The sequence below is a fragment of the Phyllobates terribilis genome, unplaced genomic scaffold (assembly GCF_046119375.1).
Source record: "Phyllobates terribilis strain yellow unplaced genomic scaffold, ASM4611937v1 Scaffold_5__5_contigs__length_657084704, whole genome shotgun sequence".
Lineage (NCBI taxonomy): Eukaryota > Metazoa > Chordata > Amphibia > Anura > Dendrobatidae > Phyllobates > Phyllobates terribilis.
In genome coordinates, this window is record NW_027362765.1 from 372,865,515 (window position 1) to 372,881,465 (window position 15,951).

At 43.8% G+C, this 15,951-nt stretch overlaps 1 protein-coding gene across 1 annotated transcript in view; it reads left to right on the forward strand.

Annotated features, from left to right (window-relative positions):
- LOC141273222 (uncharacterized) overlaps positions 1-15,951 on the forward strand; it is a 67,931-nt gene that overhangs the window by 10,587 nt on the left and 41,393 nt on the right. The window contains exons 2-5 of the mRNA XM_073684792.1: positions 3,688-3,840; positions 3,962-4,141; positions 4,231-4,354; positions 13,020-13,223. Of these exons, the coding sequence (XP_073540893.1) occupies positions 3,760-3,840; positions 3,962-4,141; positions 4,231-4,354; positions 13,020-13,223 (589 nt within the window). The 5' untranslated portion in view covers positions 3,688-3,759. The remainder of the gene's footprint in view (positions 1-3,687; positions 3,841-3,961; positions 4,142-4,230; positions 4,355-13,019; positions 13,224-15,951) is intronic.

Below are 15,951 nucleotides of genomic sequence, written 5' to 3' on the forward strand. Positions count from 1 at the left end.
CTCCACTCTAGGTTATTGGTTGGGGGAAACCATTTATTGTCAAACTACTGTGTTTTCTCCTTTTAAATCTTAATGACAACCAAAAACATCCAAATGACCCTGATCAGAAGTTCCCATACCCCATTTCTTAATACCATGTATTGCCCCCTCTAACATCAATGACAGCTTGAAGTCTTTTGTGGTAGTTGTGGATGAGGTTCTTTATTTTCTCAGATGGTAAAGCTGCCCATTCTTCTTGGCAAAAAGCCTCCAGTTCCTGTAAATTCCTGGGCTGTCTAGCATGAACTGCGCGCTTGAGATCTCCCCAGAGTGGCTTAACGATATTGAGGTCAGTAGACTGAGATGGCCACTCCAGAACCTTCACTTTGTTCTGCTGTAGCCAATAACAGGTCGACTTGGCCTTGTGTTTTGGATCGTTGTCATGTTGGAACGTCCAATTACGTCCCATGTGCAGCTTCCGCGCTGCTGAGTGCAAATTTGCCTCTAGTATTTGCTGCATTCATTTTTCCTTCAACTTTTACCAAGTGTCCTGTGCCTTTGCAGCTCACACATCCCCAAAACATCAGCGATCCACCTCCGTGGTTTACAGTAGAAATGGCGCATTTTACATTAGGTATATAATATATGCGTGCAAACTTAACAATACTAATAAGGAAAGAAAATATGTAGCCCTGAAAAGGACTATTGTTTTAATGGTGCAGCAGCAGTATACTAGTACTGCAATAATAGCAATTTAATAAACCCTGCCTATATTTATCTAATACAAAACTATCCCTCCTCCATGAAAACAGGGAAGGAAAGAGGGGGAGAGTCAGCTCACCGGTATGCAGTCCGCAAATCCTCTATCCAGAGATCCTCGCAGGGCGCCGCCCTGGCTCGGGTCGGTGCAGTGATGAGAAAAAAAGGGGAAATCTCCAGCGTAGGATAAAGTTAAAACCTAGTCATTTATTAAATCCAAGATTAAAAAAATGGAGTTTATCCTAGAAATACAAGCAGCATCACATATATCATCTCCAGTGAGGAAAAATCCATCCTCCACCAGCTATCCCTACACCGAATGCAGGTAACAGCGGTTTTACGAAAGAATGGACAGTATGTAGCCCTGAAAAGGACTATTGTTTTAATGGTGCAACATCGGTATACAAGTACTGTAATATTAGCAATTATTAAACCTTGCCTATATGCCTCTAATACAAAAACTATTCCCCCCTCCACCAGCTATCCCAACACTGAATGCAGATAACAGCAGTTTTAGTACAGAAAGGACAGTATGAAGTCCTATATTATTGAGAATAATCAGGGGTGTACATAGAAATCAAGGGGTCTCATAGCAAAAATCCTAATTGTCCTAAAAAAATATTTACTAGTGCAAGCGAATCACAGTACTTATGTGCAGTCACAGTAGGGCATACCTCCCATCTTTTAAGGACAGGGAGAGGGATATTTATAGTGTCACGGTCACAGTAATTGCCAATATTGAAACCCCTTAGTGTTCTAACCCACTATAATAACACTTTCATGCCCCCTTAGAGTATTATGACCCTAAAATGCCCCTCACACACTGTGTGATTACCCCACATTGCCAACACAGTATGTCGTCTCTAGTGCCCCTTACACAGTATGATGTCCCCAGTCACTTCTCCCACCCCTCCACCCCCTTCATGGTATGATGTCCCACAAACAGTTTGCTGGCCCACAAACAGTTTGCTGGCCCCCATATACCTTAACACAGTTTAATGTCTCCACAACCTCGCCCCTCCACACACGGTATGATACCCCCAGTCACATCCCCCATGATAAAATGCCCCTACACAGTATGATGGCCACGATAGCCACCCACGCAGTATGATTCCCCCACAGGTCCAGATGCACAGTATGGTGGCTCTGTGCATTCCCCTCACGCACAGTATGATTATCCCACATTGCCAACACATATGGTATCTCCTTAGTGCCCCACACAGTATGATGTCCTCAGTTCCTCCCCCTCCCCCCCACGGTATGATACCCCACAAACACCCACACAGTATGGTCCCCCCACAGTTTCACATGCACAGTATGATGGCCCTGATAGCCTACAGACAGTATGTCGGCTCCACACACAGCATGCTGCAGCCACAAAACCTCACACAATATAACGGTTCTTACAGTAGCCTACCCCACAATGTGATACTCCCACATTGATCTCCCCCACAGTATGATGCTTTCACAGTCCTCCACACTGTATTATGCTGACAAAAGTAGGGCAAAGTACAAAGTATGATGCCCACACAGAACTCCACACAGTATGATGCCCCTCAAAGTTGCCACCACTCATTATGATGCCCCCACAGACACCACCATAAAATATGATGCCCTGACACACTTTGATGCCCCCCCCACAGTCCCCACCACACCGTATGATGCCCCCACAACCTCTTACAAGAAATGCAAGTTTACTATGCGGGATGCTGCTCTGACCTGACATTTGTTTGTATCGAGCAGATGTTCTTCATGCAGTCCGACCTACTGTGTGTCCTCTGTAATTTAGGACAAGTTGTGATTGATGGCAATTGTCATATTTAAAATCCTGACAGAGTGCACTAGATAAAAAAATACTTTTTTTGCTAAATAAAGGTATTTAGAAAAATTTTTAATATATGAATGTGTATCTTTTACATTATTTATCTATTTTATTTCTCGGAGAACCCCTTTAAGGGTGTATGTACACATGTTGATTTGTCACTTTTTTGCCACAATTGCAAGATTTGGTAAAAAAAAAGTCCAATACTGATTTATGTAACTAATACTTCCCAATTTTTCCAAAAAATACCAAGCTCCTGCAAAAAGAGGAAACCTCTCAGAAAAGTGGGCAAATCTCCAGGGTGCCGGAAACCCCCTAGTAGGGCAGATGGGTCTGGGTCAAAATAAGAAGAGAAAGGGTGTGCAGCCTAGAATATGGCTTGGTCTGTTATAAATGGTGTATATTTCTGCAACAAAAAATATGGCTAATTTTGCAGGATGGAAACCTGATCTTCCGGTAGAGCGATTTAGAATAGTTGGCAAATATGATATAACTACGGTAAATCCTCATGGTTCCTCACCTCTTGAGTTCTGCGCCTTTTGAATTTTTGCCATTTTTCTCGTATTTTTTACTTCAGCTTCTCTTGTAGTGACCATATATATCACTATCAATGTATTCAACCTAGTTTTCTCGAGTAGCTGAGTTGTCTCCCTCCACAATCAGAAACTGCGCCGTATTCTTCAATAGACAAGCCCAATCTTGTGGATACCGCGCACACTACACCAGATCTGTATGAGCCTCATCTGTATGAGCTCCTATAAAACCATCTCAAAGAGGATGTACTAACTCCTTTTAATACGATATTGAAGATCTATCCTTGCGATAAGTCAACAATAGCAGATCAATAGGGGTTTGATACCCGATACCAAACACCTGTTATTAGCTCTCAGAAAAGTCTGGTGGCTGGGAGCATCGTTGTGAAAGGGAAGAAGCATGAAATCAGCAATGTGACTCTCAGGCTTGGTGGAGGTTCCAGAGGTCGGAACCCCAATCATCAAGTCATAGCATGTCCTTGTGATATGCCATCATGTAAAAGATTATACCCCTTTAAATGTTTTCCCTTATTATTCTCAGTAATTGTATTTTCTACAAGGGATTTTACATCAGCTCATCTTCTTTCTATTTAGATTCCAACAAAATCCGATCCTCTAAGTGGAGATTCTCTGTATAAGAGAATTTTCCTGATTGACCTGTCAAGGATGGATAGAGCCAGAGATGGAAATATGGCAGAGAGTATGCTAAATCTGACCTTAGAGATACTCAAGCGAATTACTGGAGAGGTGAGAGATTCTGATGGTGTCAATTACATAATCTACAGTAAAAACAGATGATATGACCGGAGAGGTGAGGACTCTGGAAATGCCTCAAGTAAGATTTATTAATGTGTCTCTCCATGAACAGGATTACATGGTGGTGAAGAAGAAATCTACTGAACATTGTCAGACCCCTGTGTCTGAGGGATGGGTAGAAACATTGAGCCCAATCGCGAGGTCTCCATCACACCCCTCGATACATGAGGACATCAATGACCAGAAGATCCTAGAACTCACCTACAAGATGATTGAGCTGCTGACTGGAGAGGTGACACTGCTGGGAATGCTGGGACATTATACAGTGACGTTGACGTTATGAAGGGATCGGGGGGATGATGTTATCATTGTGTGTGTCAGGTTCCTCTAAGGTGTCAGGACGTTACTGTCTATTTCTCCATGGAGGAGTGGAAATATATAGAAGGACACAAGGGTCGGTACAAGGATGTTATGATGGAGGTTCCTCAGCCCCTCACAACAACAGGTAGACATGACAAAATGAGAAGATTTCACATATCTTTCTTATGTATTGAATTGATTTTAAATGTATTAATATACTGACAAGCAAAAGGGTAACAATGTTTTGAACTTTTAACATTCAATCTCCATATCTCACTATCCACTACTACTTTGAACATGAGACTACCATCATTACGTAGACCATTTTTTATTTTACTCACTTAAATAGCACCATTAATACCACAGCGCTTTACAGACATTATCGGCATTGTCCCCCATTGGGGCTCACAATCTAAATCACAAAATCAGGGAGAACATACAAACTCCTTGCAGATGTTGTCCTTGGTGATATTTGAACTCAGGGCTTCAGCCTTGTAAAGCTGCAGTAATAACCACTGAACTACCATGCTGCCCATAATCGTGGCTATCTCACACATATATTTGACTTGCAACTGTTTTGCATATGAATAGTTATGCAGATTCTTGTCATTGTTACTTTTTTGGTTCTAAAAATCTAAATTTGAATATTTATTATTTTGTAAATCCACCTTTGGCTTTCAACACTGCCTGAATCCTTCTGGGCTACTCTCGATTAGTTTCAAACATGTATCATCCGAAATCTGATCCCAAGTCTCTTCTACACGTTCCCAATGTTGGTGCATACTGGTCAACTTACTTGTGTAAGTAGACAGCTTTTTCTTCACCTCTATCCACAAGTGTTGGATTGGGTTGAGGTCTGGGGACTGTGGAGGCCAATCCAGCACCTCTACTTCATTGTCATTGAACCATATCTTCACCAATTTCGACGTATACTTTGGTTCGATGTCCTGCTGGAACACTATGTCGTCCTTTTCATAGTACTCGAGAGTATGAAGGATTTTGTCTTGTAGGATACTCACATATAGCTCAGCACTGAGACCACCATTGATCCTACTCAACTATCCCACTCCGTTGGCTTTGAAACAACCCCATAATATCAGGTTTCCTCCACCGAACTTGACAGTTCCTTCAATTTCTCTATCCGTTAGCCCCTTTTTCCCTTGTTTCTTCCAGACCCATTTGCACCCATCAGAGTCTCGTCTATTGACTTTCGTCTCATTGCTCCAAATCACACTTTTCCAATATTCTAATGTCCACTTTTCATACTTTTTTGCAAACTCACGCCGACGCTGCTTATGACATGTAATATGGCCGCCGGAAAGGTCCTTGATGGGAGATATGCTTCACTGTGGTTGGTAGCTTCGGTGATGTAAACCCAGGAAAGCATGCTCCAGCACATATAGTGGTTGTCATTAAGATTTAAAAAGAGAAAACACAGTAGTTTGACAATAAATGGCTTCACCCAACCAATAACCATGAGTGGAGAAAAAGTTTTTTTGTTATCATTCATATTCTCTGAAACAAGGCCAAGAAAAATTCTGCCGGGGTATGTAAACTTTTGAGCACAACTGTATTATGACTTGGCCTTGCAGGACGCCAAGGAGTACGCCAAATTGAAAACGGAGATCTTGGCACGCTTGGGAGTGACTCTGACTTATTAGGGTGCAACGGGTGCACAACTGGGCCTATTGCAGTGACAAACCTCCCCAGTCCCAAATGTTCGACCTCCTACACCTGGTCCAAAAGTGGTTGCAACCTGAATCTTCCTCCCCAGCACAGATGGTGGAGAAAGTTGTCATGGACAGGTTCATACACTCTCTTCTGAGGTCGATGCAGTCCTGGGTTGCCCAGGGAGATCCCCGTAATGCTGATGACCTGGTGAGATTGATGGAAAGGTACCAGGCGGTAGAGAGTTCCTTGGGGAAGCAAGGGGTTGTAGCATCCTGCATACTGGGGTTCCCAAAGTGGTGCGGCTACCCAAAAGAGGGGCACTAGAGCCACATCTGGGGGGCGTCCTAGAGCCCAGGAGGGGTCCGAGTTGCTGCCAAAGGCCCCATCCAAGAACATACCCCACGTCTCATAGCCGCCCGTTGCACCATAACCACCGAGCCAATGGATTGCAGCGCATGACGGCGCTTCCCGTATTTTGCATATCCTGCTGCAGTGCTGTACCTCCCCTGTGGCTCACTTTTGATGCCACTGCATATCATTGAGGTCCCGTTCGATTGCATCGCCATGGATCTAGTGGGACCCCTGGTTAAGTCAGCCAGAGGACATCAGTATATCCTGGTGGTACTAGACTATGCTACACGGTATCCGGAGGCCATACCACTATGAAACTCCTCCAAGTGTATAGCCCGGGAGTTGGTCCATATCTTTTCCAGGTCGGGGTTGCCTAAAGAGATCCTAACGGACCAAGGGACTCCATTTATGTCAAAGGTGATGAGAGAGTTGTGCAAGTCCCTGGCTCCCTGCAAATCACACAACTCAGTCTACCATCCACAGAAAGATGGCTTGGTAGAGAGGTTTAATAAAACCTTAAAGGCCATGTTGAAGAAAAGAAACACGGCTGGGACTGGGACTGTCTACTGCAATACCTTTTATGCTCCATCAGAGAAGTCCAACAGGCCTCTACTGGATTTTCTCCTTTTGAGCTGTTGTATGGCCGACACCCCCTGCAGACTCCTGGATGTAGCAAAGGAGACCTGGGAGGCTCAGTCTACACCCTACAGGAGTGTAATCAAATATGTGGCCCAGATGCAAGAGAGGATTTCTGAGGTGATGCCCATTGTGAAAGAACACCTCCTCAAAGCACAAGAGGCACAGTCGAGGGTGTACAATAGGTTGGCGAGGGTGAGACACTTCAACCCTGGGGATCGGGTACTGGTGCTGGTACGTACTGTGGAGAGAAAATTCCTGGCTAAGTGGCAGGGCACCTTTGAAGTAGTGGAAAAGGTTGGCGATGTCAATTATAAAGTCCACTAACCAGGGAGAAGGAAGCCCTACCTGGTGTACCATGTCAATCTGATTAAGCCATGGCGAGATAGGGAGCCCGTGGAAGCTCCGTGTTTGGTGGCGAAGTCGGAAGCCGACGTGGGAGAGGTTAAGGTGCCAGAATCGCTGTCAAGTGCCCAAAAGCAACAGTGCAAGGAGTTGCTACAGCAGAACAGGGACCTGTTCTTCGATCTACCGGGGTGTACTCAGATTATACAGTATGAAGGGCTTACGGAGCCTCATGTCTGAGTAAACATGAAGCCATATCAGATTCCTGAAGCCCACCGAGAGGTAATCGTGAAAGAGGTGAAGCGCATGCTGAGTCTGGGAGTCATTGAACAGCCAAAAGTGGCTGGTTCAGTTCCACAGTCTTAGTGCCAAAACCAGATGGAGAATGGCGGTTTTGCAATGACTATAAGAAACTGAATGAGTTCTCTGTTTGATTCGTACCCAATGCTGAGTGTAGATGAACTAATTGAAAGGCTAGGGCCGGCCAGGTACATTACCACCCTTGACCTCACAAAAGGATATTGGCAAATTCTTATGTCCCAAGATGCCAAGGAGAAGACAGCCTTTTCAACGCCAGATGGGTGTTTCCAGTACACAAAGAGGCCGATTGGGTTGCAAGGAGCTTCAGCTACCTTCCAGAGAGCGGGGATCGGATCCTAGCTTCCCACAAGAAGTATGCAGTGGCCTACCTGGATGATATTGTGATCTACAGCCAGGATTGGGGAAGCCATCTGAGCAAAGTCCAGGCGATTTTCGATGCTCTACGGAAGGCGGGGTTTTCCATCAACCCGAAGAAATGTGCCATGGGCATGGAGGAAGCCAAATATTTGGCTATGTCGTAGGCAGAGGCGAGATAAAGCCCCAAATAAAGTTGACCCGATCCAGGGTTGGCCGCAACCTCTCTCAAAAAAGCAGGTCAGAACGTTCCTGGGCATCGTGGGCTACTATCGCCGGTTCATGTCTAACTTCGCCATGTCTGCCTTTGACAGACCTCCTTAAAGGGACAAAATCTGCTATGGTTAAGTGGTCTCCAGAAGCTGGGACGGCCTTCCAGGAACTAAATCAGGCCCTATGTAAACAGCCAGTGTTGGTGACACCGGATTTCTCTAAAGTGTTTGTTGTCCAAATGGATGCATCAGATACTGGGCTGGGTGCTGTCGTATCACAAGAAATGAACGGGGAAGAGCACCCCATAATGTATTTAAGCCGCAAGCTGACACCTTGTGAGAAGAATTACTCCATAGTGGAGAAAGAATGTTTGGCCATCAAGTGGGCATTGGACTCTCTAAGATACTACCTATTAGGCATGAAGTTTAGGCTAGTGTCAGACCATACCCCATTAAGGGGGATGAGCGAAAAGAAGGGGACAATGCCCAAGTGACCAGGTGGTTCCTAGCCCTTTAGGATTGTAGCTTCCATGTGGAGCATAGACCTGGGAAACTGCATGGCAATGCTGACGCACTATTGAGGTTCCACTGTAGCAAAAGGTGATAGCGGAAGGTGCTTTGGGCAGAGGGGGGTTATATAAGATGGCCGCCGGACAGGTCTTTGAGGGAATATGTATCACCGAGGTTGGTAGCTTCAGTGATGTAAACCCGAGAAAGCATGCTGCAGCACGTATAGTGCTGAGAGGGTTAATAGGGCATATCAGGGACGGTTTTTACGAGCAGTCATAAGAGATGGGAAGGAATGGCTGCTCACATATCCCTACCCCAGGGCGTGGTTTTTGTACATAAAATGGAGACCGAGTGTCTCATTCAGTGTCTGTGGCTGGAGGTGTGGAGACCTCCAGCGTGTTTGTGCTAAAGGACACTGACTGCGAGTGGGTGAACCCGCACTACTGTATGGACTGTTTATTTTCTGTTTTATTACTCTGTGCTGGACAAGGCTGTGTTTTGTTTTGCTTATGCGGAGCAGTTTTCTTGGGAAATCTCCTACATGGCTGCTCTGCGATTTGAACCGGTGACCTTTCGCTTGGGAATCAACCTAATAACACACTGAGCTATTAGGGAATGTGAGAACAGGTTGTAATTTGTAGTATATAGGAGAAAAAAAGATTTTTCCACCACCAGGAGCAAAACAGTAACAATGCAGTGATATGACAAGAATCTGCATAACTGATCATGTGCTAAATAGTTGCAAGTAAAATTTATGTATGAGATAGGCAAGATGATTGTTTATAAAATAATAGTAGTCTCACATTCGAAGCAGTAGAGGATGGTGAGATCTGGAGCCTGAGTCAAAAGTTCAAAACATTGTTACCCTTTTGCTTGTCATGCGTGTTCGGGGTCTGGGCTGGAGACCCACCTCTGCAATTGATCATGGGTAATTTATTACTTATTTCCTTGACACTAATACTCCATGTGGAGCTGTGTGTGTTCTGTGGGATTCCATATCACTGCTTGAAATCTTGATCCCTCTCTTTTTACTATCTTACATGTGATTCTGACTGGGTAGGGGTGCATATGTTGAGAGAGCAGGCCACAGCACGGGACTTTGTTCCGAATCAGGTCTGATCTTACTTTAGGCTGCCTTTTGTGTCACAGTGCACATATACAGGTGCGTCTCAGTAAATTAGAATATCATCAAAATGTTAATTTATTTCAGTTCTTCAATACAAAAAATGAAACTCATACGTATATTATATAGAGTCATTACACACAGAGGGATCAATTCCAAGTGTTTATTTCTGTTAATGTTGATGATTATGGCTTACAGCCAATGAAAACACAAAAGTCGTTATCTCAGTAAATTAGAATACTTTATAATAACAGCTTAAAAAATGTTTTTAAAATCCGTAATATTGTCCTACTGAAATGTATGTTCAGTAAATGCCCTCAATACTTGGTCGGGGCTCCTTGTGCATCAATTACTGCATCAATGCGGCAATGTGGCATGGAGGGATCAGCCTGTGGCCTGCTGAGGGGTTATGGAAGCCCAGGTGGCTTTGATAGCAGCCTTCAGCTCGTCTCCATTGTTGGGTCTGGTGTCTCTCATCTTCCTCTTGACAATACCCCATAGATTCTTTATAATAGATTCTCTATGGGGTTAAGGTCAGGCGAGTTTGCTGCCAATCAAGCACAGTGATACTGTTGTGTGTAAACCAGGTATTGGTACTTTTGGCCGTGTGGACAGGTGCCAAGTCCTGCTGGAGAATGACATTTCCATCTCCAAAAAGCTTGTGGGCAGAGGGAAGCATGAAGGGCTCTAAAATGTCCTGGTAGACGGCTGCGCTGACTTAGGTCTTGATAAAACACAGTGGACCTACACCAGCAGATGACATGGCTCCCCAAACCATCACTGATTGTGGAAACTTCACACTAGACCTCCAGCAGCTTGGATTGTGGCCTCTCCACTCTTCCTCCAGACTCTGGGACCTTGATTTCCAAATGAAATGGAAAATGTACTTTACATTTACTTAGTGTGTCAATAACTGCCTTCTTTCAAGTCACCAGTCTTCCCCATGATTGTGGAGCCTACTGAAACAGACTAAGGGACCTTTTTAAACGCATCGGAAGCCTTTGCAGGTGTTTTTTGTTAATTATTGTAATTTACTGAAATAATGACTTTTGTGTTTTCATTGGCTGTAAGCCATAATCATCAACATTAACAAAAATAAACACTTGAAATAGATCACTCTGTGTGTAATGACTCTATATAATATAGGAGTTTCACTTTTTAGATCGAAGAACTGAAATAAATTAACTTTTTGATGATATTCTAATTTAGTGAGATGCACCTGTACATGACTCATTTAATGGTACAGATCAGACCTTTGCGTATTATGTTTGTCCCCACACATGGATCCTCTATACCCTGATTAACTGTATTTGAGGTTGTTTCTCTTAGCCCTCCTAATGGGTTCTGTGTACTGTTTCACTTGTACAAACTGTCTGTGATATGTAAATTAATCATGCAATACAATTTTTAAAGAAATTTAATAAAGTAATATTTTCATAATAGCTCTAACTCTATGTCCTCTATTTTGTAATAATTGAGAGAGTTGCTGTATTCTGGGACACTGGTCCTTAAATGCTAAACTAAAGATGATTTTCTGGAACTTTTTGTGCATATTGATATTTTTATGTAGAAATTATATAAAATATATCTTTTCTTTTGTACTTCACATTTAAAAATGTTACGATGAAAAAAAAGTCCGTTATTAAAAGGAGACCGAAGTCATAAATGACTTACGTAGAGGCCCAAATAGAGAAAAAGCTTGACAATGAAGGCAAAGGCACCCGGCATCTGATTCTGTGCCATCGACATTTTACAAGAAATGTACATGGATTCTGGCATCCATGGACAGTCTTTGCAAGAGTCACTCCACTTGTCCCTGTCCCAGGGAACACTCTGGAGTTCACTCTTTTACAAGGATCTGACCTTATCGGTAAAGATTCCTGGGCTGCGTCTACGGTGAAGCTGCTAGTCAGTGAAGCAAGAGCGAATAGAATAGAGAAAAATAAAATGTGGGGGAATTATACTGTTTGAATGGCTTTTTAGGGGGGCATTATACTGTTTTGAGGGATTTGTGGCCGGCATTATACTGTTTGGAGGGCTATGTGGGCTACCTATACTGTTTGGAGGGCAATGTGGGGCCATTATACTGTTTGGAGGGCAATGTGGTGCCATTATACTGTTTGGAGGGCAATGTGGGGGCGTTATACTGTTTGGAGGGCAATGTGGGGCCATTATACTGTTTGGAAGGCTGTGTTGTGGGTCACAGTGGGGGTATCATACTGTGTTGGAGTCACCACATTTTGCTGGGTAGGTACAGTAGGGTCATCATACTGTGCATCTGGAGTGTGTTGTGTAGGAATTCACTGTATGATACTGTGCTTGTGGGGCACTTTTGTTGTCATCATACTTTATGGGGGCAATGAAAGGGGAATCAAGAGCTTCAATAGGAGGAAAATTACTCTGTAAAGGCTGCAAAGTTGTGAGATATTCTGTTATGTGCCCCACCGAATATTATTTTTTTTGGGGGGAAGGGGGGGCAATTAGAACTTCTGCTATGGGTCCCCATGATTTTTATGTACACCACTGGAAGCAGAAGCTATGTAACTCAATTATGTATGTAGAAACCATGAACTTAACTATGGGATCATTTTCCAGTTTTATTTGCTCAGAGTCAAGATTGAAGAGATCAGGAATTCAAGATACAATAAAGTGGTGAAAGTGAGGTATTGTGGCACAGGAATAAAAGTGAGGCTATGTATAGTATGGATCCGATGAGGGGATGAGATGGTATAATTGATGAGTTGTAGTCTAACAGCCAGTGAGCTGAAAATGGAGACTGAAATGAAATCTAACTCTATGTAGACACATGGATTGCGTGATCTGTGTCCACATCAAACGAGACCAGAAAGTGGCAAAACAAAACCAACAACAATAGCGTTAAAAAAAAGTATATTGATAGCATTAAAAACAAAACCACTCCATTTTTGTCATCCTTGACTGGTGGGAAGTTCTGAAGGTATAGAAGAAGGATGACTTGTGAATCACTTAAGTATTTGGGGGAGAATGCGGTCTTGAAATGGAAAGGAACCAAATGGCAACAGACACTGTCAAAAATTGAAGAGAGAAATTAAGATCTTCCAATTTTTGACAATGTATTTTAAAATTAGATAAAGCAGTATATTAGATAGATTTGGATAACAAAGTAAGGAGTGATAAATGTGCATAGGAGATTAAAAACAGAAGATCATCACCATAACCTTGCGACTTATAGTTTTTACTGTAAGTTCGGGTAAAGCGTTATAAAACCGAGGCATTTTTTTAAGTTATTATTACTAAAAAAAAAAAAGTTTTATTTTTGGCAGATGACTTTACCAGGAGCTCGGCAGACTCTCTGAAATCAGATTTAAAATTAGATGATCTTGATGTCACAACAGCTACGTATGAAGGGTCTGCTGTTATCACAGATAAATCCTCGTCTTCTGATTCATCACAGACTGATAAGCAAAATGAAATTCACATAAGGAGTGAGAAACCTCAAACAGCTCAGAAAGGTGAGAAACCATTTTATGCTCAGAATGTGGAAAATGTTAGTTTTAACCAGAAATCACAGCATGTTATTAGGGAGGAGCGAACTCATGGATGTTTGGGTTCTCCAGGTTCGGCCATACCCAAACTTAACCTCGGACCCCAGAACCTATTCAAGTCAATGGGAGCCCAAACATCTGGCGGTTCCCACATTGGCATCTGTGTGACAGCTTGGAAAACAGTGGCTTTGAACAGCGGGAAACTTACTAACGTTACCGCCGGTCACAATTCCCATGCTGTCACACAGAGGACAGAATGTGAGCCAGCAGCTGTGACCAGCGGTGACAATGTTACCGCCGGTCAGGCATTGGCTGATAACTGCTACTCTCATCAGCGTCGCCTGCTCTCGCTGATAGCTGCAAGCGCAGGCAACGCTGATAAGAGTATTCACCAGCCGGCGCCTGTGCATATTAAGAAATATGCCAGTGACATATATAATTAGTGCAGTGCTTGTTTGTAGCTTACTGTACATGTATTTAGCTAATAAAGAAATAAAAGAAAAAAAATGTGTGGGGTCCCCCTTATTTTTAATAACCAGCTGAGGGAAAGCAGACAGCTAGGGGCTGGTGTTAATATTCTGGGAAAGAGGCCAATATCCATGGAGCTTCCAAGGCTATTAATATCTTCTCACATTTGTCTGCATAGCCTTTACTGGTTATTTGAAAGGGGGACCCCCCAAAAAATTACATGGGGTCCCCTCTATTTTTAATACTCAGCCAGGTATAAGCAGACAGCTGCGGGTTGATATTAATAGGCTGGGAAGTGGACATGGATATTGCCCCCCTCCCAGACTAATAACACCAGCCCTCAGCCGCCCCAGAAATGGCGCATCCATTAGATGGGCCATTTTTGGCGTTTAGGCTTGGCTCTTCCTGCTCGCCCTGGTGCATTGGCAAGCGGAGTAATGGTTTTGAGGTTGATGTCAGCTGTGTAATGTCAGCTGACATCAAGCCCAGGGGTTAGTAATGGAGAGAAATCTATCAAACACCTCCATTACTAACCCCGTAGTCAAAAATAATAAATACCCACACAGAGGAAAGTCCTTTAATTGTAAAAATCACTCCCTGGCAATTACCCTCATTTACCCATTTATTACCATACAAATAAAATTTATACCTACCTGTCCGCCGTAATCCATAAGGAGGTCACACGATGATCCCTAACTCTGCTACATCCAGTGTATGGATCTCTGTTCAAAGAATGCAGCTTCATACACTGAAGTAGCAGAAACTGATGGGTGTCGCGCTGCTCTCTGCGAGACCTGGCTGCTGTGAACTGAGATGGCATCAGTAAGGTTATCTCAGTTCACAGCGGCCGGTTCTTGAGAGGCCAGCGCCGCTATGAACTGACTGATGAGCAATTGCAAGTCCAGCACTCATTAGTCCGGCATCCGGCACTTGAGCTACCATGAGACCCAGGGGCTGTGAACTCAGGTAACCTTAAACCAGAGTTCACAGCCATTTGGTCTCCCAGCGGCTGTGAGGCCCAGAAAAATTGATGTAACCTTTAGGCTGAGTTCACACGATGCGTTTTTCATGCGTTTCCGCGGCGTTTTTGCAGTTGCGGAAACGCATGAAAAACGCATGGTAGAAGGGCAGCAATGTTCCCCAATTGAAATCCGCATGTGCTGTGCCCATGATGCGGATTTTTCCGCAGCGTAAACGCTGCGGTCAAAAATCCGCAGCATGTCAATTAATTTTGCGGAAACGCTGCTCTTTTGCCGCCATTGACTTGCATTAGACCGCATGGAATCCGCATCACTGTATATGTTGATGCGCTTTTCATGCGGTCTAATGTGCGGATGGTACCCGGGGGTGGATGAGAGGACTCTCATCCAGACCCAGGTACCATTAAAAAAAAAAAGAATAAAATAAAAAATATATATATTCTCACCTTCTGACGGCCCGCGCTGCGTCCTGCTGGCTTCCCGGGCACTTCGCGGTTGAATGAAGGACCTTCGCTGACGTCAGAGTCATGTGACCGGGTCACGTGACGCTGACGTCGGAAGGTCCTAAAGTCTTCACTGCCGGCAGCCGGGACCGATGAAGCAGGACACCGGGGGCCATCAGAGGGTAAAGTATAGATTTATTTTTTATTTTTTGACATTCACACACTATATAAATCCATGCCGGTTGCATGGATTTATATAGTGTAAAGTTGACAAGCACTTTCCAAGTGATGCTAAAATCGCTTGGGAAGCGCTTGTCAACCCGCATGCGGAAATGAAAGTGAAGACCGCTTCATTTCCGCATGTCCCTGGCTGGAAACCGCATGTACAATCCGCATGCGTTTTTTCCTGCCAGAGAGATGCAGAAACGCTCAGGAAAAAATCCTGAGCATTTCTGCATCGTGTGCACATACCCTTAAGGGTGATTTTAAGGTTACTAGAGTTTCCAGCTGCTGCAACACCTGGAGGCTGTGAACTATGGTTACCTCGGGTGTGTTTTTTACTGTAGTTGTTATTAAATAAATAAATTAAAAAATGACGTGGGGTCCCCACGGCCAAGAGAAAGCTAACAGCTGTGAGCTAGTGGTCTGGGAAGGAGCCAAAATCCATAAATGTTCCCTGCCTATTAATAACCTTTCTCAGCTGTCTGTGTAGATTTTACTGGTTGTTAAAAATGGGGGACCCCCCCAAAAAATTATGTACTGTCCCCCCTAGTTTAAATAACAAGCAAAGGCTAAACAGACAGC